The sequence below is a fragment of the Alosa pseudoharengus genome, unplaced genomic scaffold (assembly GCF_046254945.1).
Source record: "Alosa pseudoharengus isolate Yale_2024_CS ecotype anadromous, Long Island Sound unplaced genomic scaffold, YU_APseudo_1.1 YU_APseudo_1.1_scf_15, whole genome shotgun sequence".
NCBI classification, from domain to species: domain Eukaryota; kingdom Metazoa; phylum Chordata; class Actinopteri; order Clupeiformes; family Clupeidae; genus Alosa; species Alosa pseudoharengus.
In genome coordinates this window covers 32804142-32826760 of record NW_027468620.1, presented here as the reverse complement: position 1 = coordinate 32826760, position 22619 = coordinate 32804142, and the positions used below count along the sequence as shown (strand labels likewise).

At 42.1% G+C, this 22619-nt stretch overlaps 2 protein-coding genes across 5 annotated transcripts in view; one reads left to right on the top strand and one right to left on the bottom strand.

Moving 5' to 3' along the window:
* Window positions 1-12167: 12167 nt before the first annotated feature.
* Window positions 12168-13823, bottom strand: LOC143123870 (D(1C) dopamine receptor). Its single transcript, XM_076285149.1, has one exon. It carries the CDS (start codon window positions 13793-13795, stop codon window positions 12476-12478), a length of 1320 nt encoding a protein of 439 aa, XP_076141264.1. The 5' UTR covers window positions 13796-13823; the 3' UTR covers window positions 12168-12475.
* A 1717-nt stretch (window positions 13824-15540) lies between these two features.
* The window catches only part of tbc1d12a (TBC1 domain family, member 12a), a 28816-nt gene continuing 21737 nt past the window's right edge, over window positions 15541-22619 (top strand). For 2 of the 4 annotated variants that reach the window (XM_076286258.1, XM_076286257.1), the window contains exon 1: window positions 15543-17279. In XM_076286258.1, the coding sequence (XP_076142373.1) occupies window positions 15799-17279 (1481 nt within the window). In that variant the 5' untranslated portion in view covers window positions 15543-15798. Of the gene's footprint in view, window positions 17280-22619 lie in introns of all 4 variants that reach the window. The other 2 variants (XM_076286260.1, XM_076286259.1) reach the window with 2 other exon arrangements.

Below are 22619 nucleotides of genomic sequence, written 5' to 3'. Positions count from 1 at the left end.
TGGGAAAACATTTGAAGGTCTTTGGCTGATATAACACAGTCTGTCAGTTTGCAGGGGATCTATTAAAAAGCTGCCTGGTTATTGGCATCAGTCTCTGCATACGTGCAAAGAATGACATTATGCTGGGGTGGAGATGGTGCTGGGTATTCGGGGGAGTTGGGTTGGGGTGTTGATTTTATTTCCACATGTTCACAGTCTCCATTTGACTGCTAAGGGGACATTGGGACATTGTAAACGGGCTTCAATGGCCTCCTGGCCAGACGGACCTGCAGAGCAAATCCCCAATTTACAAAGGTTTGTATGGGTATTCAGGCTATATTCACAGCGTTAATTAGCCGTCTTCTGGGAAATTGAGCTGTGGCAAATCTAGATGTTACAATATCATAACAACTCAGGATTTTCAGAAGGTATAGCCTGAGTCATTCACTGAGCTCTCATACCGAATACTCATTCTGAAGTTGCAGACAGACATTCTGGTACTTTTTATTCAAAAGCAATAATGCTGTGATCACTGTGAAATTGACAATGATCATTTATTGATTAATCACCTGTTTCATTTTTAACCATCCTCCACTGCTGACGTCTAGATAATTCCATCACTCTTTTTTTCCATGGTCACTCTTTAGCATCACCCGGCCTGTCAGTGAGTCAGGTTTAAATAATTAACCCCCGACTTTGGTACAGACGGTTGAAATTTCAGTCCTGGAGAGCTGCAGAGATAAAGGGTTTAGGTTTCACCCTTTTTACACTGATGAATGAATAACCAAGCGGGATCCTCACTGGTCTGGCCCTGTGATAAATGTAGGCTAATCAGTCATAAATCAGAACATGATTGTGATGTGATAGAATATCATGAATAGATCTGCACTAATGTGAGAGATATTCTAAATGTAATTGTTTTAATAGTAAGTTTTAGTGAAAGTGGCAAGAATGGGTAAAATGCTGCCTTCATGTGCAGCAAATCACTGCACACGTCTTTCCATTTGACAGCTGACACACCACAGATGAGTGTGTGGGTGAATGAGTTTTTACAAGGTGTTTGTGTGTCTGCACATACCTTGAATTGACAGTAATAATAGTCATATATCAAAGTGGTTTACATATAGAAATAAACTAATAATTAAAAACAGGAGTAGTAGTGAGTTACAAAAATGAACACATTTGCAATGCAATCTAATGCAATCACAAGACCTACGTAGGCCTACATATACAGTAATGGTCTTAACCAAGCCATATGCAATCTAATGCAATCACAAGACCTAAGTAGGCCTACATATCGGTCTGAACCGAGCCATATGCAATCTAATGCAATCACAAGACGTGGGCCTACATATAATGGTCTAAACCGAGCCATATGCTCGAGCCGACTGAAGGGGAGCGTTGATCACGTGATCATGTCCTAAACGTGTGCGCGTGCCAGTCCTCCTCCTCTTGGCTCCGCTGCTGCTGCTGCTCCCACTCCTTCCCACCCAGATCAGTTGAGCTACAAGCAAATTGGCCCGCTGAGTTAAGCCTGTTACCCTGACATCTCAGATATTTCTCTCTCTCTCTCTCTCTCTCTCTCTCTCTTTCTCTCTCTCTCTCTTTCTCTCTCTCTCTCTCTCTCCCTCTCCCTCTCCCTCATCTCTCCACCTGCCTGAGGCGTGTGGTTCTCACAGCCACCTGCTGGGCTGCAAGTCTTGGCAGGTTGATTGGAGAGAGGGCTTTATTCTGTGTGCTATGTTATGTGCTTTGCTTGGCACAGACATCCCCTCCACATCGCAGCCCACCCAAGGGAAACTTCCTGTTTTTAAAAGATTCTGTGGTAACTTTGCTGTTGCCATAGAAACCAACAAAAACAGAGTGCTGGAACATGGGGCTGGTACAATGTAATGACTTGATAATGAGCTCATAATTATAGTTATTCCACTGCTTGGTTGAATTTCCCATTGTCCTACGTAATTTAGAACGACCATTAACCGTATGTTATCTGCACACCTATGAAGTAGATCCATTTTTTTGGCCGTATCACACTTGTATATTAATTCGCCGAACTCGTTGTGAAGTTTAAATTAACTGTCACGTTGCATCCGAGCTGTAAAATGCAGACGTTCAGAACATTGCAACATTGTAGCATATGACGGAGGTGGCTTTTAGCTAGATGGATGACAGCAGGCTAAGTAAAATAGCAATGTTTCAAGGCTAAAGTTCATCAGAATCTTGGGATACGCCCGCTTGACAACGGGAGAGATAGAACTAACGACTGGCCTTTGGCCGTAGCAACCATCCATTTAGAACTAGTAACGGCAGTTTGTCCTGTGAGTTGAGAAATTAGTTGATATGTGTCGGAAGAAATTAGTTCTACAAACAAGACAGTTTTAGCGATTAAAACATTTAAATTGTAACAGGAAATGAACACAACGCAAGTGGCAACAGTGGAATAAGAGGGATAATGGACTCCACAGCGGTCTGTTCACAGAAGTTAATGTACTTACGAGGTTAAACCTCCGCTTCGCGTCGGGGCCGTTTTACAACCTTGACCCATTAACTTCTGTGAACAGACCACCGTGTCGTCCATTATCCCTTACTTATTCCACTGTTTGGTTGAATTTCCCATTGTAGGCTACTACGTAATTTAGAACAACCATTAACATGTTATTTGAACACCTATGAAGTAGATCATTTTTTTTGGCGGTATCACACTTCTATATTAATTCGCCAAACTTGTTGTGAAGTTTAAATGAATTGTCACGTTCAGAACAGCAACATTGTAGCATATGACGGAGGTGGCTTTTAGCTAGATGGATGGCAAAGAAAGATCTCTCTCTCTCGACTTGGGCGGAGGCAAGACATGAATCACTGCATATAGTCTCGCAAAATAAACACAATGGATAACTATGTACAGAGAATAAAAACTGAATGAACATTAAATTAAACTACTAATCAATAAAAAAAATCTCATGATAAAAATTGTAGGCCTAAACTGCAGTGAAAAAAAATAAATACTACTACTACTACTACTACTAATAATAATAATAATATGCTTTATTTGTATAGCACCCTTCATACACAGAATGCAACTCAAAGTGCTTAACATTTGCTTAGCATTTAACACAATAATTGAGAAAAATAATAATAATAATAAAAATAAACAAACAAAACAATAAATAAAACATCAGAGATTTAACATAAAGTTAAATGGAGAGATGGAGATAGGAGGTAGATACCATACAACAACTACAATACAACTAATGCAGATGAAAATAGAAACAACCTGTAAATAGCAACAGTAGAATATCAAATAATGTAAAGTAATAGGATACAAGATAAAAGAACCCAACAACATGTGTACCACTGGGCAGCTTGGATCAGATTTGAGAGTCCGGCATGTACAGACAGAAATGTTTTAGGTGAAAAAGCAGGCTCACAATTAACAGTTCTCTTTAAAGCAATTCTCCCACACTGGAGAAAGTGTAATAATAAAAAGAACATCAGATCCAGACAGAGAAACAAAGATGGAGAGAAAGAGAAACTGAGCGAGAGAGAGAGAAACAGAGTGAGAGAGAGAGAGAGAAACAGAGTGAGAGAGAGAGAAACAGAGTAAGAGAGAAAGAAACAGAGTGAGAGAGAAAGAGAAACAGAGTGAGAGAGAGAGAGAGAAACAGAGTGAGAGAGAGAGAGAGAAACACAGAGTGAGAGAGAGAAACAGAGTAAGAGAAAAAGAAACAGAGTGAGAGAGAAAGAGAAACAGAGTGAGAGAGAGAGAGAGAAACACAGAGTGAGAGAGAGAGAGAGAAACAGAGTGAGAGAGAGAGAGAAACACAGAGTGAGAGAGAGAGAGAAACACAGAGTGAGAGAGAGAAACAGAGTGAGAGAGAGAGAGAGAAACAGAGTGAGAGAGAGAGAGAGAGAGAAACAGAGTGAACTTCAAAACTTTAAGGATCCAAGTCTAAGAATACTATTAGGAGAGGAACAAAAGAGCGCAAGAGTCGCAGCAAGATATATAGATGCTTGCCATAAACAAAGGGAGTCACTTCATCAGTGAAGCACACAAAAAGTCAAATACACACACACACACACACACACAAACACACACACACACCATCACATACACACACACACTGCCGTTGCAGTAATGTATGATGCATGATGTTTTGTTTTATGTCTTTACACATTACTACGTACATGTATGCTTTGGCAATACAAATTGTATTTTTTGTCATGCCAATAAAGCTCAATTGAATTTAATTGAGAGAAACAGAGTGAGAGAGAGAGAGAGAAACAGAGTGAGAGAGAGAGAAACACAGAGAGAGAGAGAGAGAGAGAGAGAGAGAGAGAAACAGAGTGAAAGAGAGAGAGAAACACGGAGTGAGAGAGCTCTCCTCAGCTTCTTCTCTTTAGCGCTGTAATGGCAAAAGCTCTCAGTGCCCAGATTGCCGAGTGGAGAGGGAGCCTCCGAGACCCTTGTGAGCGCCTGATGGCGGCTCTCTCTCTCTGCCTGGACTCAGATTGCAGGGCTTGGGTCACAGCGGTCGACGGGGTGGCGAGTGAAATGGGGACGACAGGTCAGCGCTATATTTACACTGCAGTTATATCAATCTTTGGCCGCTATCCTGCCGAGGAGCCCAGCGTGGTTATCGCCACTTGAAGAAAGTGGGACTTGTTCCAGTGCGTATGCTCTCCAGTGCTAGCCATTATGATGTCCGCTCAGCTCATCAATACATCAGTCCATCTATGATCAAGTAGGGCAAATGGTGTCCAATTGTGCTTTCCTAAAAAAATAAACGTTTATCGTAACACAATACAAATTTAGATTTGCAACTACTGTAAATTAAATAAATAAATTGGTTACACTTTACGGTAAGGGTACATGAATTATCATGAATTCATGCATGAATTAATTCATGATTTATGCATTACTTCATTCTTTTATATCTTATGAATCATCAGGAATTTACATGAGTTCATAGTCTCTCATTCATGACCTTATGCATGAACAACATCAACTAAGACATTAAGTATGGTGGGTACATCATTTTGATTTATGATTTCTTAAGCATGATCATCATTATTAATTTAAGGTTAATTGCTCATGAGCTCATCATGTCTGTGGCCCCTCAACTAAAGTGTTGAATATATAAAATGAATATATAATCATGCTTCATGCTTAATAAATCATGATTTATAATGATGTGCCCACCGTACCTAATGCTTTAGGTAATGTGCTGTTCATGTATGAGGTCACTAATGACAGACTATGAACTCATGTGAATTCCTGATGATTCATGAGATAGTAAGGAATGAAGTAATACATAAATCATTAATTAATTAATGCATGAATTCATGATAATTCATGTACCCTTACCGTAAAGTGTTCCCAATAAATTAAATGTTGATATTTACATAGAAAATCAGAAAGGATATTTTGTGGAGGTGAAGCTTTTGGATGGCTATCACATGTTCATGATTTGGGGTGGGTGTGAGGTGACCAGGTCAGGATGTAGCATTGCATTGGAGGCTTCCAGCACTCACTAGTTCTGCTGGGTTAGAGACGAATGGCCACCGGGTAGGTGTTCATTTGGAATTAATTTTATTCTGATTGATAAAAGAAATCAGAGAAAAGAGAGCAGATTTGTTTCACTTATCTATAATGATGATGTAATTCACATGACCTTATAGTCCTGGAGCTGTGCACTACACAAATATACATTACAATGGTCCCTTATGATAATTCATCATCTACACAAATACATTACAATGGTCCCTTATGATAATTCATCATCACACACTTTATGTGATCAGAAACAAATTCGCCTGAGAAATCTTTGAATATGTGACGTAATTTCCACTCTTTTAGGCTACATATGAGACCCATCCATATCAGAAAGGGGAATATTAATTTATTATACATAATGGTTTTTATACCACACATAGTCTTGTTGAAAATCACTTGAATTTGATAACAGTTAGAATAATGTGCATTTCAATTATTAAAATATTTGGGATTACAAAGGAGTTACATTCAAATAGTGTTGCACGGTGTCGATACTAAAAAGGTATCGCGATGCCTTCACGCAAAAAACGATACGATTTCAGACGTTTTTAGAGTCGATACTTTATTAAAATAATAACGTTCTGTGTCTGTGTGAACTGCTGCTCTCACTGCTCCTTGCACGCATCTAGTCAAGTGGGCGTGTCTAAGCAGGCAGCTCTGAGTGAGTGAGTGGGCAGCCAACGTCAACATAGTTCTTTGCAGACAGTTCTAGGCCTTGTGGATAAAACAAAAGGTGCAGTGAAATCTGCAACTATTTCGGATACATCGCGAATAGTGAAGGCAAGCCATCAGGTACACAAAGTCATTTAAAAGCAGTAGGCTACGCATGGAACTTGGCTAAACACCTCGCAGACATATCCCAACATTTTTAAAGAGTTCAAAGAACGACAGGTTAACGATTATGCTATAGAAAACACGACTACATGGTTAGTGCCAAGTTCTTCTCTTATGTTTTAGTCTAGCCTAAGTGAAACGAGTATGGTTATCTGGGATAAAGCGAACCTTCCTTCATCCATGAATTTTGACGAGACATAACGAGCTGTAATCTTTTTGACGAGACATATCGAGCTGTAATCATAGGGTGCTAACGTGATGAAAGCGCAATGTTCACGCCAGAATAACATTACCATAACTTGTAAACGATCTATTTCATGTTCGGTCAGTAGCCTACTACTGGTAATATTTGTCATGGCATGTAGACTGCAATTTGTTCAATAATTATTGCCCAGATGTAGGATAGGCTACCCGAAATGCGCTAATTAAAGCCCACAGCATAATACCACCAAAGCGTGTTGAGTCCTAATAATAGCGGCTTATTGTTACAGTAGCCTACGTGGTAGCAAATCATGTTATGAAAGAAATAGACGTAATGTAGGAATGCACACAGATATATTGCAACAGGTAATGGTGTAGGCTTATCTGACGAAGACCTGAGTGGTTGGAACGTCGTACCTGTACACTGGGCGCAAAGAAGACTATCCTCACATTTTCCCCTTTGCAACTGTCAAAGAAATCCCATGAACACGGGAAGGCCTAGGGTAGCCTATTCATGAGTTTCATCAAGTCCCTTTCCACAGTTGTATAAAATCAAGCACCTTGATTATCAATGCAGACTGCATGGTGCTTGATTAATACACCTGTGGAAAGGGACCTGATGAAACCCATCAATACTGTACATCAGATGGCCCCTCTGCATAGCATTCAGTGATTTGCATGCAGTAATTTTAACACTGACCTTGATCTAGCCTAGTTTGGCTATTTAAAGCTACTTTATTGCCAAAACACAACACAATGTAAATGAACTATAACAAACAATAAAGGACTTAATCACACAAAGTAGGCCTACTATTTTACTCACTGCTCCAGGTTAATGTGTGCTTCAATGTGTGACCTGTGTGTTCACTAATTCACGGATGGGATACATGCAGAGACCAAATTCCTTGTATACTAAAGTATTGGCCATAAAACCTGATTTACATTACATTTTACACAATTGAAGCGAATTAGGTTGGTAATGTATGTAGTCTCAGAGTAAGTTACACTTTACGGTAAGGGTACATGAATTAATTCATGATTTATGTATTACTTCATTCATTAATATCAAATTAATCATCAGGAATTTACTGAGTTCATAGTTTGTCATTTGTCAAATGAACTAAAACAATAAAGGACTTAATCACACAAAGTAGGCCTACTATTTTACTGACTATAAAAAAAATAATAATTATGTAGGAAGTTTAGAAGTTTAGAACCCAGAATTGACCTACACACTACAAAAGTGCACCAAATTTAACACAAATGACTCAATACACTTGGAGGAGGTATGAGTCCTTTCTTCTCCAGATATCTTAGGATTTCGCCGTAGTATCGTTTTAGTATCGAGCATCGTGATATTTATGGCAGGTATCGTATCGAAGTCATAATTTTGGTATCGTGACAACACTACATTCAAATATGTGTTTTTGATAGTAAGCTTTAAAGCTTCATGTAGAATATAACATTCATTCTGTTGTAGTGCATATTCCCATCTTTTAGATAGGCTCCATTCCTTTGTAAGTGCTGTTTTTGATTGGCTCTCACTTGAATGTAAATGTAAATTAGGTTTCTCGGCCAAGTATACTTGCATATAATAGGAATTTGGTCTCTGCATTTATCCCATCTGTGAATTAGTGAACACACAGAGCACACAGTGAACCCACAGTGAGGTGAAGCACACACTAATCCCGGCGCAGTGAGCTGCCTTGCTACAGCGGCGCTCGGGAAGCAGTGAGGGGTTGCCTTGCTCAAGGGCACTTCAGCCGTTCCTACTGGTCGGGGATCGACCCGGCAACCCTCCGGTTACAAGCCCGAAGCCCTAACCAGTAGGCCACAACTACCCCAAAAGTTGAATTTCCACTACATTTCTTTGACATGATTTTTTCACTCAAAAATAATCTAATGCATTAATGTAAGTAACAACTAATCTGTAACACATTTCAGAGGTAACCTTTCCCAACTCTGATATCCAGCCAGTACATCCTTGGGTGACCGAAGCGGCGGAAATAATGTTCAACCTGCTCCACAACGCAGTAAACAACCTTGAGAACTCCAACTCAAGAGATATGAATAAAAGTTGAGGTGCTGGAGTTCAAGACGTATCAGTAATACGTCAGATGGTATAGAAATCAAATCAGAGAAAAGACTTGGATTAGTTTAATCAGTATGTAGCCTTGGGCTACATGACAAAGGATCTGAGAGGCTTATGAGGATATTCACCCATTTGCCAAACGCACAGAGAGCTGTCTGCCTTTGGGGGGAAGAAGATAGAAACATAGGATCCCATGAGTAGGTCAGCTCCTCTGCTCCTAGCACACTTGTGTTGTAAGTTATATGCAAAACATTAATCCTACTCTGTGATTCAGAGCCCAGAATCCATAGCCTGTTGAAGAATTTGGTTTATAATGGCACAAGGAGTAATAATTTTGCAGGAATAGTTGATTCTGCCACTAAATTGGATGCCATCTATCTATCCAGTGCAAAACCTCGCAACTGAGATGGGCAAAATTCACATTATTTTCATGGACTTTTGTGAATAAATGTGTCCAATTTATACATTTATTTATTGGAGATACAAGGCCGTCAATAGCATCATTCAAAACATCAAAAATGGTATGCTGAATGGTTTAATAACTGGAAAATGGTATAATGGTTTAATAACTGGAAAATGGTATAATGGTTTAATAACTGGAAAATGGTATAATGGTTTAATAACTGGAAAGACAAAGGGTGTGCAGAGGTGAGTTAAGTTCTAGGTTAAGTGAAGAAACCTGATTACAGAGAAAACGAGGAAACACTGACTTGCCTTGAACACTAATCCTCTCTTAGTCTTAATCTCCTAGTCTTGATCTCTTAGTCTTAATCTCCTAGTCTTGAGCCATCACTACTGTATGTGAAAGTCGTAGAAAGCCAAGAAACCATGAAAAGTGGATACAGATTGGTGATTTCCACGGAATTATGCTCTTCCTTCTTTCTCTGCCCTTTGTCTATTTGATCAGTGCTCTTTTGAAGTTTGGAGTAGTGCTTATTAGCTACTACTAACTGAACTTTTACATACATTCTTTACGTAACCCAAAAGCCCATTGCATAAAATTAAGATTTGTTTCCATCAGCTGTTAATGGGACACTTCCAATTCCAACAATTACACTTAACTTCAGCAAGGATTTGTTTGAAACGGTAATAATAATGTCTATTTATGAAGTATCTTGTGGGGACACACAATGTTTTACTAAATGTGTCAGTAATTGCATGAAGACAGACATTTTCAACTATGATGCTAATGTACTGGAAATGTGTCACACTGCACACTGTGTGGAGGGCCTACAAGAGATTAGCCATTTGAATCAGAAATAGTTAGTTGTCCATTCCTGAACATCATGCAAGAGACTTGTTTATTGATAACATTATGTTTTGTTTTCACTCTGATGCATTCAGAGTGGCCTAAGAGAGGCGGAGTGGCATGATGATGCCGGGTGGGCAGGGGTAGAAGGTGGCATGGGGTGAAGAAAGGGGCAACTTATTTAGTTAAAAAGTGTCATAGCTTAGTTGTTGATTAGATTTGGATGTTGTTTACATGATCACATGGCCCATGGTAATATAGCGTATTCAGAAACCAGACCAAACATGCAAATGCCGCACACCCACGTTTTTGAATATTTGTTAAACATTTATCTTGTTCCTGTTTGAGCCAAATTCTAAACGTTTATTTTGTGATGTTAGCGTTCTCCATCTCTTGCTCTCTGTGCCGGTCTCAAGAAACACTCTCAGTCCATGATCGTTTTAACCAACGCTGCTAATATTTTTTTTCCAGTCCAGCATATGAGGGGCAGCTCGGCCACAAAGGCTCAGTCCGAAGTGAAAGGCGAGTGAGATTGCACTGATACACTTCAAGGCTGTGATAACAATCCTGCTCTCCCCAGCAGTGATAACAAGCCTGCTCTCCCCAGCAGATGTGCCAGGAGACATCCGTCTACTCGCTTTGTTGCATCTCTCTTGAGTGGCCAATATGAGGGAACAAAAGAATTTCTCTGAAAGGTTTCCACATGCCAGTGGCTCAGCAGAGGTGACCACACACTACCTGAACTATGCTGCCCGGCACGGCACGGCACGGCACGGCACGGCACAGCAAAGCCCAGCCTAGCACGGCACAGCACAACACAGCACAGCACAGCACAGCAAAGCACAGCTCAGCACAGCACAGCACAGCACAGCACAGCTCAGCAAAGCACAGCACAGCACAGCAAAGCACAGCCCAGCACAGCACAGCATAGCACAGCACAGCCCAGCAAAGCCAAGGGGAAATGCTGTATGCTGAAATGCTGCACACAGACTTTGTCAATTTAACACTAATTTGTCACACTTCAAATGTAAAAAAAAAAAAATCACAGGCTTAAAATTGGACTAATTATTGTATATATTTTTTGTGTACTGGAACTGTATGCATTTTGGCAATGCAGCATCACTAGCATTGAAATAATTATCAGCCACAATAATTTGTTAACAAATACATATGGCTTCAACTAGGAACATTTCCACTACTATCTGAGCAATTAAGGCTTCCTGTGTCTTGATATGATTTGACTGTCTTATTTCTCTTAAGGAGAATTGCCTAATGTTAGTTTTACGCTGCATCTTTTGTACTTTTCCACACAATAAAAAAAATAAAATATTAATTACAAAAGAAGAAAAATTGCCTGCTACATAAAACATAGCCTCTGTCTCCATCACCGGCTCTCCCAACGCCCACCAGTGTCCACACACCTGGGAGCTGTGGCACCTGTCAGCTCTCTCTGGAAGCTCTCAGCTGGGTCGAAAGGTCTCCTGCGCCCAGCTCCATGCCTGCATATGCCACCGCACTGTCTGTTGTTCAGCCTTTGTACTTTACAATGGGGATAAAAAGCAGGAGGATTTCTCCTGACATCAAAACAGGGCGCCATGTGTCACACTGCAAGATAGTGTTTTTTTTGTCTTTTACAGGCTTTGTGATCCAGTTTGGCTTTTTGTATTTTTTTTTATTCCTATCAGAAACAGCACACAGCCTTTCTTTGTCTGACAAAAAAATGACACCTACTGACAAACCTTGTCAGAGGGTTTCTGAGCACAAAAGCACTGAGGACACACCTGCTGATGACATCACACTGTGATTCTAATAGGGAGTAAATAACATGAAGAGTGATGGAACTTCAAGGGAATTGGAGACTTTATCTAAAGTCATTTAAGTTCAGGACCTAGTCAGGAATTTAATTAAAGTGACTTAATTGAAAAGAATTTGAAAGCTTTTATGATTTAAGAGGGGTACTTATGGAAGACCATAGGTTATTTCTGAAAAATAAATTATGTACTTGCAATTATGCCATTGCAATTATCTTTATTAGAAAAATACCTATTATTGAAATGTTCAGATGTGCCACACTTTGTGTGAAGAAGAAAGAGAGAGAGAGAGATAGGGAGATGTACCAGTGTATAATCATAATTGATTAGTTGAATAAAGTTATCTATGTATCTATCTATCTAGGTCTATATATCTCTTTTGTGAAACATCTCAACTCATAATGTTCATGATCACTTACCAGGCATGCGAATGGGGGTGTGTTTCATTTTATTAAGAGCAGCTAGACAGTATTTCTCCACATAGTCAAGGAGATTCAACAATGCAATGGAAGTCTGCCTTAACAGTCCAACGACAAAAAAATGCAAACACTATAAATAAAATTTACTTCGAAGACAATGCGTATGGCTTAGCCCAGTCACCAACGCTAGTTAGTAAATTGTATCAAAAATCATGAAAACACCCAATCTAAATAAATATTGAAACATATACAGCATTACTATTTACACACCATATCACAAATGATTCAAAAGGTATATACAGAAACGGGGCTACTTCCCTGATAATCCCCTTATTATTACTCATCAGTTTGGCCTGGTAATCCATCACATTCGAGCGCAGTGGAGGTGAATGGTGTGATTGTGTCCAAAGAGATCTCTCCATCACACTCATAGTGTCCAATAGCTGGCAACAGCATATGTTTGTGGTTTCGAGACACATGGGAAGTCACCGACACCTTGTCAAAGGGCAAGCCAGTGTCCTCCCTAGAACTGACCACTTCGTGTGGAAGTGGAATGACCAATGGTTGTGCGTCTTTTTGGAGAGTCGTGTCATGGTGATAGGACACCAGTTCGTTACTGAAGTTGACTGCTTCCACGGTGTTACTTGGACAAATTTTGTTACAACCTAAGATAGAGGAAAACGCTTTCCTAAAATCCGCATTGAAGGCGTATATGACAGGATTTAAGGACGAATTCGCCCAACCGAACCAAACGAATATAGTGAACGTTGTGTCGCTGACGCACTGACAGAATGGCACCATGCAGTTTAGAACAAAGAAAGGAAGCCAGCAACACACAAACACGCCCATTATGACTGAAAGAGTTTTTAAAACTTTGGTCTCTTTCTTAAAAGTTGTTTTCAATGAGCTTTCAGTGGAGCAGTCGGTATGTAAGTTATTTTGCGCTTGCTCGGCAGCCCTCTCCAAAGAGGATATTCGTCTTATTTGTGTTTGCGCAATACGGAAAATCCTTGTATAAGTGGCAATCATTATGATCACAGGAATGTAAAAGCTTATTAGAGACGAAGAGATGGCGTAGGTTCTGTTCAGGTTAGCTTTGCAGTTTATGGTCTGGTTGATGCTGTGTGCGTCCTCTGCGTCCCCCTCTGCCATGTGCCAGTTGAGTTGGACAGGTATGAAAGATATGAGGATGGACAGGGTCCATGCCAACCCAATCATCATGAATGCCATTCTGTGTGTCATCTTACGTTCATACCTAAACGGGCTTGCGATAGCCCAGTATCTATCCAGACTTATGATGCACAAATTTAGGATTGATGCAGTGGAACACATGATGTCAAAAGCGATCCAAACGCCACAGAAATTGCCAAAGAGCCACGAACCTGCTACCGCCGAGATAGCTTCCCATGGCATCACCAGAACCGCCACAAACAGATCCGATACCGCCAGAGAAATTACAAAAAAGTTGGTCACTTTGGAGCGGAGGTGCCTGAATTTTACAACCGCCGCGCAAACAAGCATGTTTCCAAGCAGAGTCGAGACTATGAGGAGGAACAGGAGGAAACCGATGATCAACGCTCGGACACTGTCTTGGCGCTCGCTCCCCTCGTCTGTGCCGTTCGACAGAACTTGCGTTTCATTTGTAAAGTTATCCATATCTCATTCTCTTCAAAACAGTAGGCTATTCATCCAACATCGTGTATTACCCACACGTCGATATGCTTCCTCTTTTTTGTGAGCCCAGCTGGTTCGTAAAATAGCCTAATTATAGCCTACGCTTCAAACATCACATCACTCTCTCATCACATCCCCTGACTGATCACACGTGGGCCAGGTAAAGTCATCTTGAATAATTTGGCTTGACGTCTATTTTTCTCCTACTTTTTGGCAACCCCGGTGTTTTCTCTGTGTCCATGTGTCCTTGGTTTGGAGAGAGAAAAGTCCCAGAAACGCTTCATGGCTTTTAGGACAGCAGACGCATGTGATTGGTTTCTATCTACCGAACATTTGAATTCACCCAACCGTCCTCTGGGGCCTCGCCTTGCTTCAGACCATGTAAGACTGAGTGTCTCCAATAGGACACAAGTCTAACGATTACAAATGAGCAGGAATACAGCATAGCCTAAATAATATTCCACTATTTTCTGACTATAATATTAGGCTACTATTTTAAATGTAGCCTATGATATAAAACATATTTTGCTCTGGTAAAAAAACAAGCGCTTAAAAAAACCCCAAAGAAACCTTACACAGTTTATCAACCAAATGACTTTTCCCTTCCCTATCTGAAAATTGTTTAAGTTGAACAACTAGTCGCTTTAGCCTATCTGAGTGGCCAAGATGTAATTTCCATTTTTTTTTTCATGTGCATTAGGCCATACCCAATTTCGGTCAGTCATACATACAACATACATCATACACAAGCGAACCCATTGCGCCCATCTTTCCTGAGTGACCGAAATCACGCCGCATTTAGGCCATACTGTTCAACCTCGTTTTTACGGAACCCTAGAGGGGTCATTGCAAAATATTTTTTGGTATAATATATATCCAGAAAACGTGCACTCATTTTACTAAATTATGTACACATTTTAATACATCATGTACACATTTTACTAAATTGTGCACTCATTCTACTAAATTGTGCTCTCAATTTAGTAAATTGTGCTCACGATTTAGTAAAACGTTACTAAATTGTCTGCACATTTTAAATTGAGAGCACAATTTAGTAAAATGAGTGCACTATTCAGTAAAACATATGCACAATTTAGTAAAATGAGTAGGCTACACATTTTCTCGATACACAAAAATATTTTGCAATGACACCTCCTGGGCTTCTTACCATCTCTTTCATGGCTTAAACTACACATCAGCCTGATTTTCCCTGTTCCTACCTGGCCAGGCTGACATCCACATGTAATAAGCAAACACTAATCTAAACGTCTAATCTATTGCATGACATTAATGGCTCGGACGCCATGGTCCGGTTATATTCAAATTCAAAATGAGTATAATTTTCTTAGGTTTATCAAGGTAGTTTGGTTGCAATCAATTAGCAAATAATGTAGGCTCTGATACGGCTCTGTGTTGTGAAGGCGGATGTAGGTTGCTTTCTAGCTCCCCCTGGCGACTATCTGTCAATTGATCAGGCCCCTCCATTATTGTAATAGTTATAGGTGTATTAAGCAGTGTATAGGCCAGTTCTACAGTGTGTTGCAGTAGCCTAAGTTACCCCTCAACAATAATTGTGTAAAACTCTGTTATTATTGCATGCGTACTTATAGTGTCCTAATTACATTAAGTTGGCCCATGTAACGTGGTATTGTAGGCTAGTGACTTCTTCCGAGCAGTAGATGTCGCTTCAACTCCAAGAAATCCCAGTTTTGCGGCGAGTGACTTGGGAAAGACATGACGTCACACTCAGATTCAAAATGGCCTCTATTTATGGAAGGAGTGAAGCTGGCTAAAATTGCTCGGTTAATTATCCATAACAAACGATGACAGTAACAGTAGGGCTTGATTTAATCTCGCAGTGAAATGGAATATTTAAATAACAAAACATTGTCGCGGCGTAGTTGAGTCTCTGTAACATGAGATCTTGCCCAGCCGCCGAGAGAGGCTCCGCAGCAGGATTTTAAGTGCCAGTCTAAACGCGGACCATGAATGAAATGGAAAGGGCGGAAAATGGAGAGTTGGTGCTCGCGTTGTCTGTTGATCTAAACGAAAATGAAGAGGGAAACAAAAAACATCTTATGCCAGCGTCTATCGATTGTAACATAGCAGAAGTCAAATCTCGCCTGTTGAATGACGGAAGCAAAAAGTCATACCCAGCCGATAAGGTAGCGCTGCCAGGGACTGGTTATGTTTATGTTTCCAGTCATAGTAAGAATGTAAACTCAGACGCTGCTCTGTCGTCCTTGCAGGTCACTTCACCGGTGGAGAGCAGCATTATGCTCGACTTGATCCCCGAGGCTCTCCCGGGGCCGATTAACGACAGCTGTGTCACTTTAGAACACCACAGGGATGGCATACTAAACGGATTTCCTGAATCATCTGTTGAAACGACGGTGGTGGTGGTGGTGGGTCCGGAGGATGAGGGAGGGGGTAGCGGGGGGATCCCTTCCCACCAGACCGCAGCTGTGAGCAGAGACACACCGCAGGAAGGGAACGGAATGTTACTCTCAACTCGGGCTTCAGATACTGTCAGGCCCGAGGAGGAACGTGCAGGGGAGACCGAGGATTCCAACGCGGATAAACTGGACAAGGGTCATTTAAATCCAGAAGCGAGGCCAAAGTCTACTGCTGTCTCTCCGGCATTGTCATGTGCTGGTAAGCATCAGCAGAACTGCACGTGCATGTCTGCACATGCAGACATGAAACTGTCCAACGGCGACGTTGATTTGGGCAATTCGATCGGTTTTCCTATGGATGTGACATGTGTTGATCATAGCCAGGAAACGCACTCTTCAGGAGGTCAAAACAATGAACTTGATGCCCCTGACGGAGAAACAAAGGTGTCAAATGGTGGATTGATGATTGTAAACAATAGCTCTCCTCACAGTAAAATATCTAATCTCACCCCTGGAACCGCAGGTGGCCTTTCCGATAGGGGCGTATTGACCCATCAACTTGAAAACAGCCGTAGCTCGCCCGGGTCGTATGGCTGCTACAGTCGAGAGTCTGGCCATGCTAGCGAGGCGGCTTCTCCGGCTGACCAGCTGACAGACCCGGCTTGCTGGGCTTTCGAGCCTGAGGACGACCTCGTTGAACTTTCCTCTAAGCTCTCCATAACGCCGTCTCCCGAACGCACCAGCAGCGAAAATACACAAACGGAATCGAGTCTTAGAGAGGATTCTAGCGAGGCATATGGTCCAAGTAGGCCACAATCGCTCCGGACTACCCCGAGCTATGCGGTTTCCCTCAGCTGCGACGCGACGCCTCTTAGTCCCGACGATGGAGAGGGATATATCGGTGCTGATGAAGGCATGGATCCGGACGGGACCTATAGGAACAGGTTTGAAGTTAGCCGAAGGCAAAGTGCTCCTGACCAGTGGCCGGATGGGCAGGCAGTGGACGTGGAGATGAACAGTGAACAGCCCGGCTCAAGCAAGAAACACGGCATTGCAGAATTCTTCACCAGGTATCAGTTCTATCCTCTTCCGTCCTAACAGCTTCAAGCATTGAAACAGTCTGCTACAACCTGACACACATTGTAGCCATGATACATTTTGTAACCCTCATTGGAAATTAAAATTCTCAGGCCAATAATAAGTAGGCATAATGGGAGAGTCTAGTGACATCAATTTTAAAAGGTTATAGTGCCCGTCAAGACTGTTTCACCTTTGAGTTGAATAAGGCCTGCCTTGAGTGCCTTTGAGAGATAATGCTTTACCATTTGATTTACACCTGCCCTCAGGTAAATGACACGTGCATGATGGGGCTTGGAGATGTTTGTATGTGTGTACACACATGCATTGCATGGATGGATGTTGTGTAAAATTCATGACAGTGCAAACTCCATTTATACAACTTGGCTGTAAGGGAAGGCTTGCAGACAGACACAGACTCCATTTTCATATAAGCACTATTTACTGTTTGTCACACTATTTGTGTTCGTCACATAGCCCACCCTAGTAGTGGATGTAGCCTATGATTCTGTTTTGTTAAGAGGGGTCAAATGATTCCTACTAAACAGTTACATTTAGTGGCATCAGATGACTTCTCTCCAAGCTCTGTGCTTGCTTCTTAGAATACAGGATGTCCTGACCTCTTACTTGCACATAGAGAGCATTATCCCACCTTTTTATACTCCTTGTGTAAGATAATGCACACACAAGGCAATCTCCCTGAGTACAATATAGGCCAACTAAGCATCAAACACTCCCTAGTGGCACCTCTATTGTGCTCTGATCACAAACCAAGACTAAAAGCATTCCAGTGGTGTATTTCATAAGATGCCGTCTTAAGTAATTCCAACCTTGCTAAGGAACACAAGACCGTGTTGTCTGTGGACACAAAAATAGGCATATTTTCTGCTTTAGACGTGGAACCGAACAAGTAGGCTATTTAAAAAAAAAAAAAAAAAAGTCTTCGGTGTTTACTAGGTTAAATTCACAGGACAAAGCCTTTAAGATGTGAGGACAGGGATGTCCTGTATTCAAAGGCATTTTCCACCTCCTTTGGGGTTTGGGTGTCTTCATCTGCCCTAATTAACAGAATTGCTAAGAGCTCAACTCTTTGATGCTGTTGTAATTGTAGCAAGCTTAACAACATTGTTGTGGGATATACCTGCTGTGTGCATATAGCGTTTGTGTGCATTCAATTCAATAATTTTCTGAAAACTCTTGCTGTTGCAAGTCAGTTATCTTGACAATTGGATGGGCTGGTAGGAGCTGAAGCGCCTTTTGGTATTTTATCTAAGCCTTACTTAAAATACCAGGTGTGTAAATATTTATATTGTCTGGAGACAAAGAGGGTAACAAGAGAAGGACGGTGTCAAGTTGGGCTTGTGCCTGCTCCAGTCATTTGGACCGACATGCATTAAGCAAGAAATGGTCAAAATAAACAGTTCAAGGGTAGGAGCAGGCTTCTCGCAGTCTTTTTGTCTTTCAGAGTGCTGGGCCAAAGTGAGAAACCAGGAAAGGAGGAAACGCGTCTGTGCAATAAAAAGATTGATATGTGCAAAGTGGGGCCTTTTCAAAAACAACAATCTCACATGTTGGGAAGTGAAGTCCCCAATGGTGGTTTCTTGTTTCTTGTGCACGGCAGGCGGTGAAAAAGGTGTGCCATTTCAGGATGATATCACCTCCCCTGCGGTCAGCCACGTTGGTTTGGACACATAAAGAGTCTGTATAATAACCATCATCACCAGCAAGCAGTCACAGCCAGACCCCAAATCATTGTGAAAAGATGGCTTTGTCCTCTCTGTGTTGACCTATAGCCCAGTCCTATAGCCCAGTCCGTGTCCTCTGTGTTAACCTGGGGCAGGCGTGGCCTACTGGTTAAAGCTTGGGGCTTGTAACCGGAGGGTTGCCGGTTCGATCCCCGACCAGTAGGCCACGGCTGAAGTGCCCTTGAGCAAGGCACCTAACCCCTCACTGCTCCCCGAGCGCCGCTGTTGCAGGCAGCTCACTGCGCCGGGATTAGTGTGTGCTTCACCTCATTGTGTGTACACTGTGAGCTGAGTATGTTTCACTAATTCACAGATTGGGATAAATGCAGAGATCAAATTTCCCTCACAGGATCAAAAGAGTGTATTCTACTTCACTTTACCTATAGCCCAGTGCTATAGCCCAGTCCTATAGCCCAGTGCGTGTGTGGGTGCTGGCTGTACGGTGCTGTGCTGTGTGCTATGTGAGCTCCCAGAGCTCTGTGTAGGGCTGCACCTGAAACATGGATCCTGTTGCACTGTTACACAATGACTTACACATCCTCAGTCCTCCTCACTCCAAATAGTTTTGCAGACTCTTGTCCTTTTTTTTCCTCTATCTCTCTTTCTCTCTTCTCTCTCTCTTTCTCTCTCTCTCCCTCTCTCTCTTTCTCTTTCTTTTTTCTCTCTCACTCCATCTCTCACTCTTCCTTTCTCTCTCTCTCACTCACTCACTCACTCATTCACACTCACTCATTCATACACACACACACACACACACACAGACAGACTCGTACACTCTTGCTCTGTTTCTTGCTGTTTTTCTCTCTGCACTCTGGGAGAAACAGAGGAATGTCCCCTTTTATGAGTTGGACCACATATACGCCGATGCAGCCCTCTCCATCCTCCTCACTCTAACACACACACACACACACACACACACACACACACCGACCGATGCAGCCCTCTCCATCCTCCAAATAGATAATTTAAAAAAAAAGGAAAATTGCAATATTTTCCTGTCCAGCGACTTTAGCGATTTGTTAAACGGACAGAATAGCTACATTGGTCACCCTTACTGGAAAAAAGCAAGGAAAAGCCTCACTGTGTAGCCTAATAAGCTGGATGCCATGTTGGCTCTCCTAGTGTGTTCTTCATGCACTGTGCTACACTGTGCTTGGATGCCACTTAAGAGACTGTTCTCAGGAGATTGCCAAGCCACTGAATCATATAAGGAAATGGCAGAACCAAGATGGCTATTTTGTGACGATGCTAGATTAAGTCAAATTGAAAGTAAAACATGACAACACTCAACCTTAGGTAACCTAGATGTTGTTGTGTCAAAGTGATTAAGATCTCTTTTACTGTTTTACAGCATTTATTACAGCCTCTTGTGTGTGGCTATTTCCATTCCATTTAGAAACAAATAAAACGGAACAATATGTTCCGACTCCACTGTTAGTGGCTGGGACAGGCCAGTATGGGCTGTAATGCGGTCACTGGCAGTCATTATCGATGGCTGCTGTGCTGTTCAGTGAGGTCTGCGACTGCCTGTTGCATCTGGACCAGGGCTCTGGTCTGACCCCCCAGCACCAGGCCTGTTAATGAATGGAAAGGTCGATTGATTAAAATGGTCGTTCAGTTCGCTAATTAAAGTGAACTGCTTACTGCAGATGCAGCCTGTCACTGTGCATTGTGACTCTAATGTGACGTGTGTGTGTGTGTGTGTGTGTGTGTGTGTGTGTGTGTGTGTGTGTGTGTGTGTGTGTGTGTGTGTGTGTGTGTGTGTGTGTGTGTGTGTGTGTGTGTGTGTGTGTGTGTGTGTGTGTGTGTGTGTGTGTGTGTGTGTGTGTGTGTGTGTGTGTGTGGAGAGAGCGGGGAAGGGAGAGGGAGATGCAAAGTGCCTTGCAAATATGTTATATTTATGTGAGTGAGGATAACAATGGATGCCTATGAACACTCCAAAGTATGTGTATGCTAGTGTGTGTGTGTATGTCAATGTGTGTGTGAGCGAGTGAGTGCTGGTATTGATGTCGGCCAAATGAAAGCTGAACAGATGCCTGGCAGACTGATGTTTTATTCATGGACAGCCGTGGCGGATGCACCTGTGATATCGACTAGAGGATTTGTCCCAGGCTGCCTCCTGACATGTCGCACGCACACACACACACACACACACACACACACACACACACACACACACACACACACACACACACACACACACACAACCTAGCCAAAGACTTCCACTGCCACTGCCTTCATTCTGGCCACAGACGATTGGTGACACTACATTCATGGCTTACACTATAGCTGGCCTGTGTGTCCACAATGACTGCTCTGTGTCCTCCGTAATGAATGGAAGGGAGCTGGGCTGGGCTGAGCTGGACTGGACTGGGCTGGGCTGGGCTGGTGGACCCACTGTCCATTGCTGCTTGATGATGGCGGATGGATGCTGTTTGTGTTTGCTGTAGTAGGCTATTTGTTTGCTGTGGTCTGTAAGGCCAGTGTTTCCCATACATTTATCCCAGACTTATTTGTGGCGGCCCACCACAATATCAACATTGACCACCACAATATCAACATTGACCACCACACATTGATTTTCCAGGTTGTACTAAATTGTGCTTAAATCTGGTTAGCATCATAACCACGCTGTGCTAATTTGTTAAAAACTGTTGCATTCAAGTTAATTCTGCAAACCAACCACCACAAATGGAATTCAGTTCTGTGGGAAACACTGAAGGCACAGCTTAATCTCTCCTGGCAAGGGCTTGGGGAAATGGGATATAAGCTAATGTGAAGAGTTGTCACTTTTAGCTCATCTGTTTAGACTCTTGGGCTGTTGAGTGGTCGACTTGAACGTGATTTCTTTACAAACTCACTTTTCTCATCTGTGTGGGTTGTTGAGTGAACGGGTGGGAGGACCGTGGGAATTCAAAGAGACTCCCTTCAATGGCTCTGCCTCTAGAATAGGCCCATTTTCATAACCACCTCCACAGAGAGCCAGACAATGTATTCTTTAAAGAGTTCAAAGCACTGCATAAAACTGACTCTTAGTCATGTGAGGAATCCTAGCCATCAAACTGTTTCCAGGCCGAAGGCATGGAAAAGAATCGGACCAAATATCCTGACAGTTGTTGAATTTCTGAAAACATGTGTTTTTGCCTTGAAACAGTCAACATGTTGTATTTTTCCATGCATAGGCAGGCTAATTGTTTTCCTCTGCTGGTCTTTGCATGGCCCTTGTAGTGTTTTGAAATGTTTATGTAAGATAATGGATCGACTGGAAACTCCTCTCACCAACTGCATGGAAGTTCTGTCTCCAGGTCGGCCGCCCTTATATAAGACGCTGAAGCGTAAAGAGTTTGCATTGTTCTCTTGCGTTGCTCATGCATAATGTGTGCACGTGTTCGTCCTTTACTCCTCCCATGTGACCTGCTGACAGACGCCAACCTTTTTTCTTACCTCTGAAGAGACCCAGTCTGATGTTTGTATCCCCTGTCTCTTAAAGCTGCAGTTGGCAAGTCTGAGAGATTGAGGGGACTTAGGCAAAATTTTGAATGTTTACAACTCTCATCTCCCTCTCCCACTACCACCGAGCACCCTCTC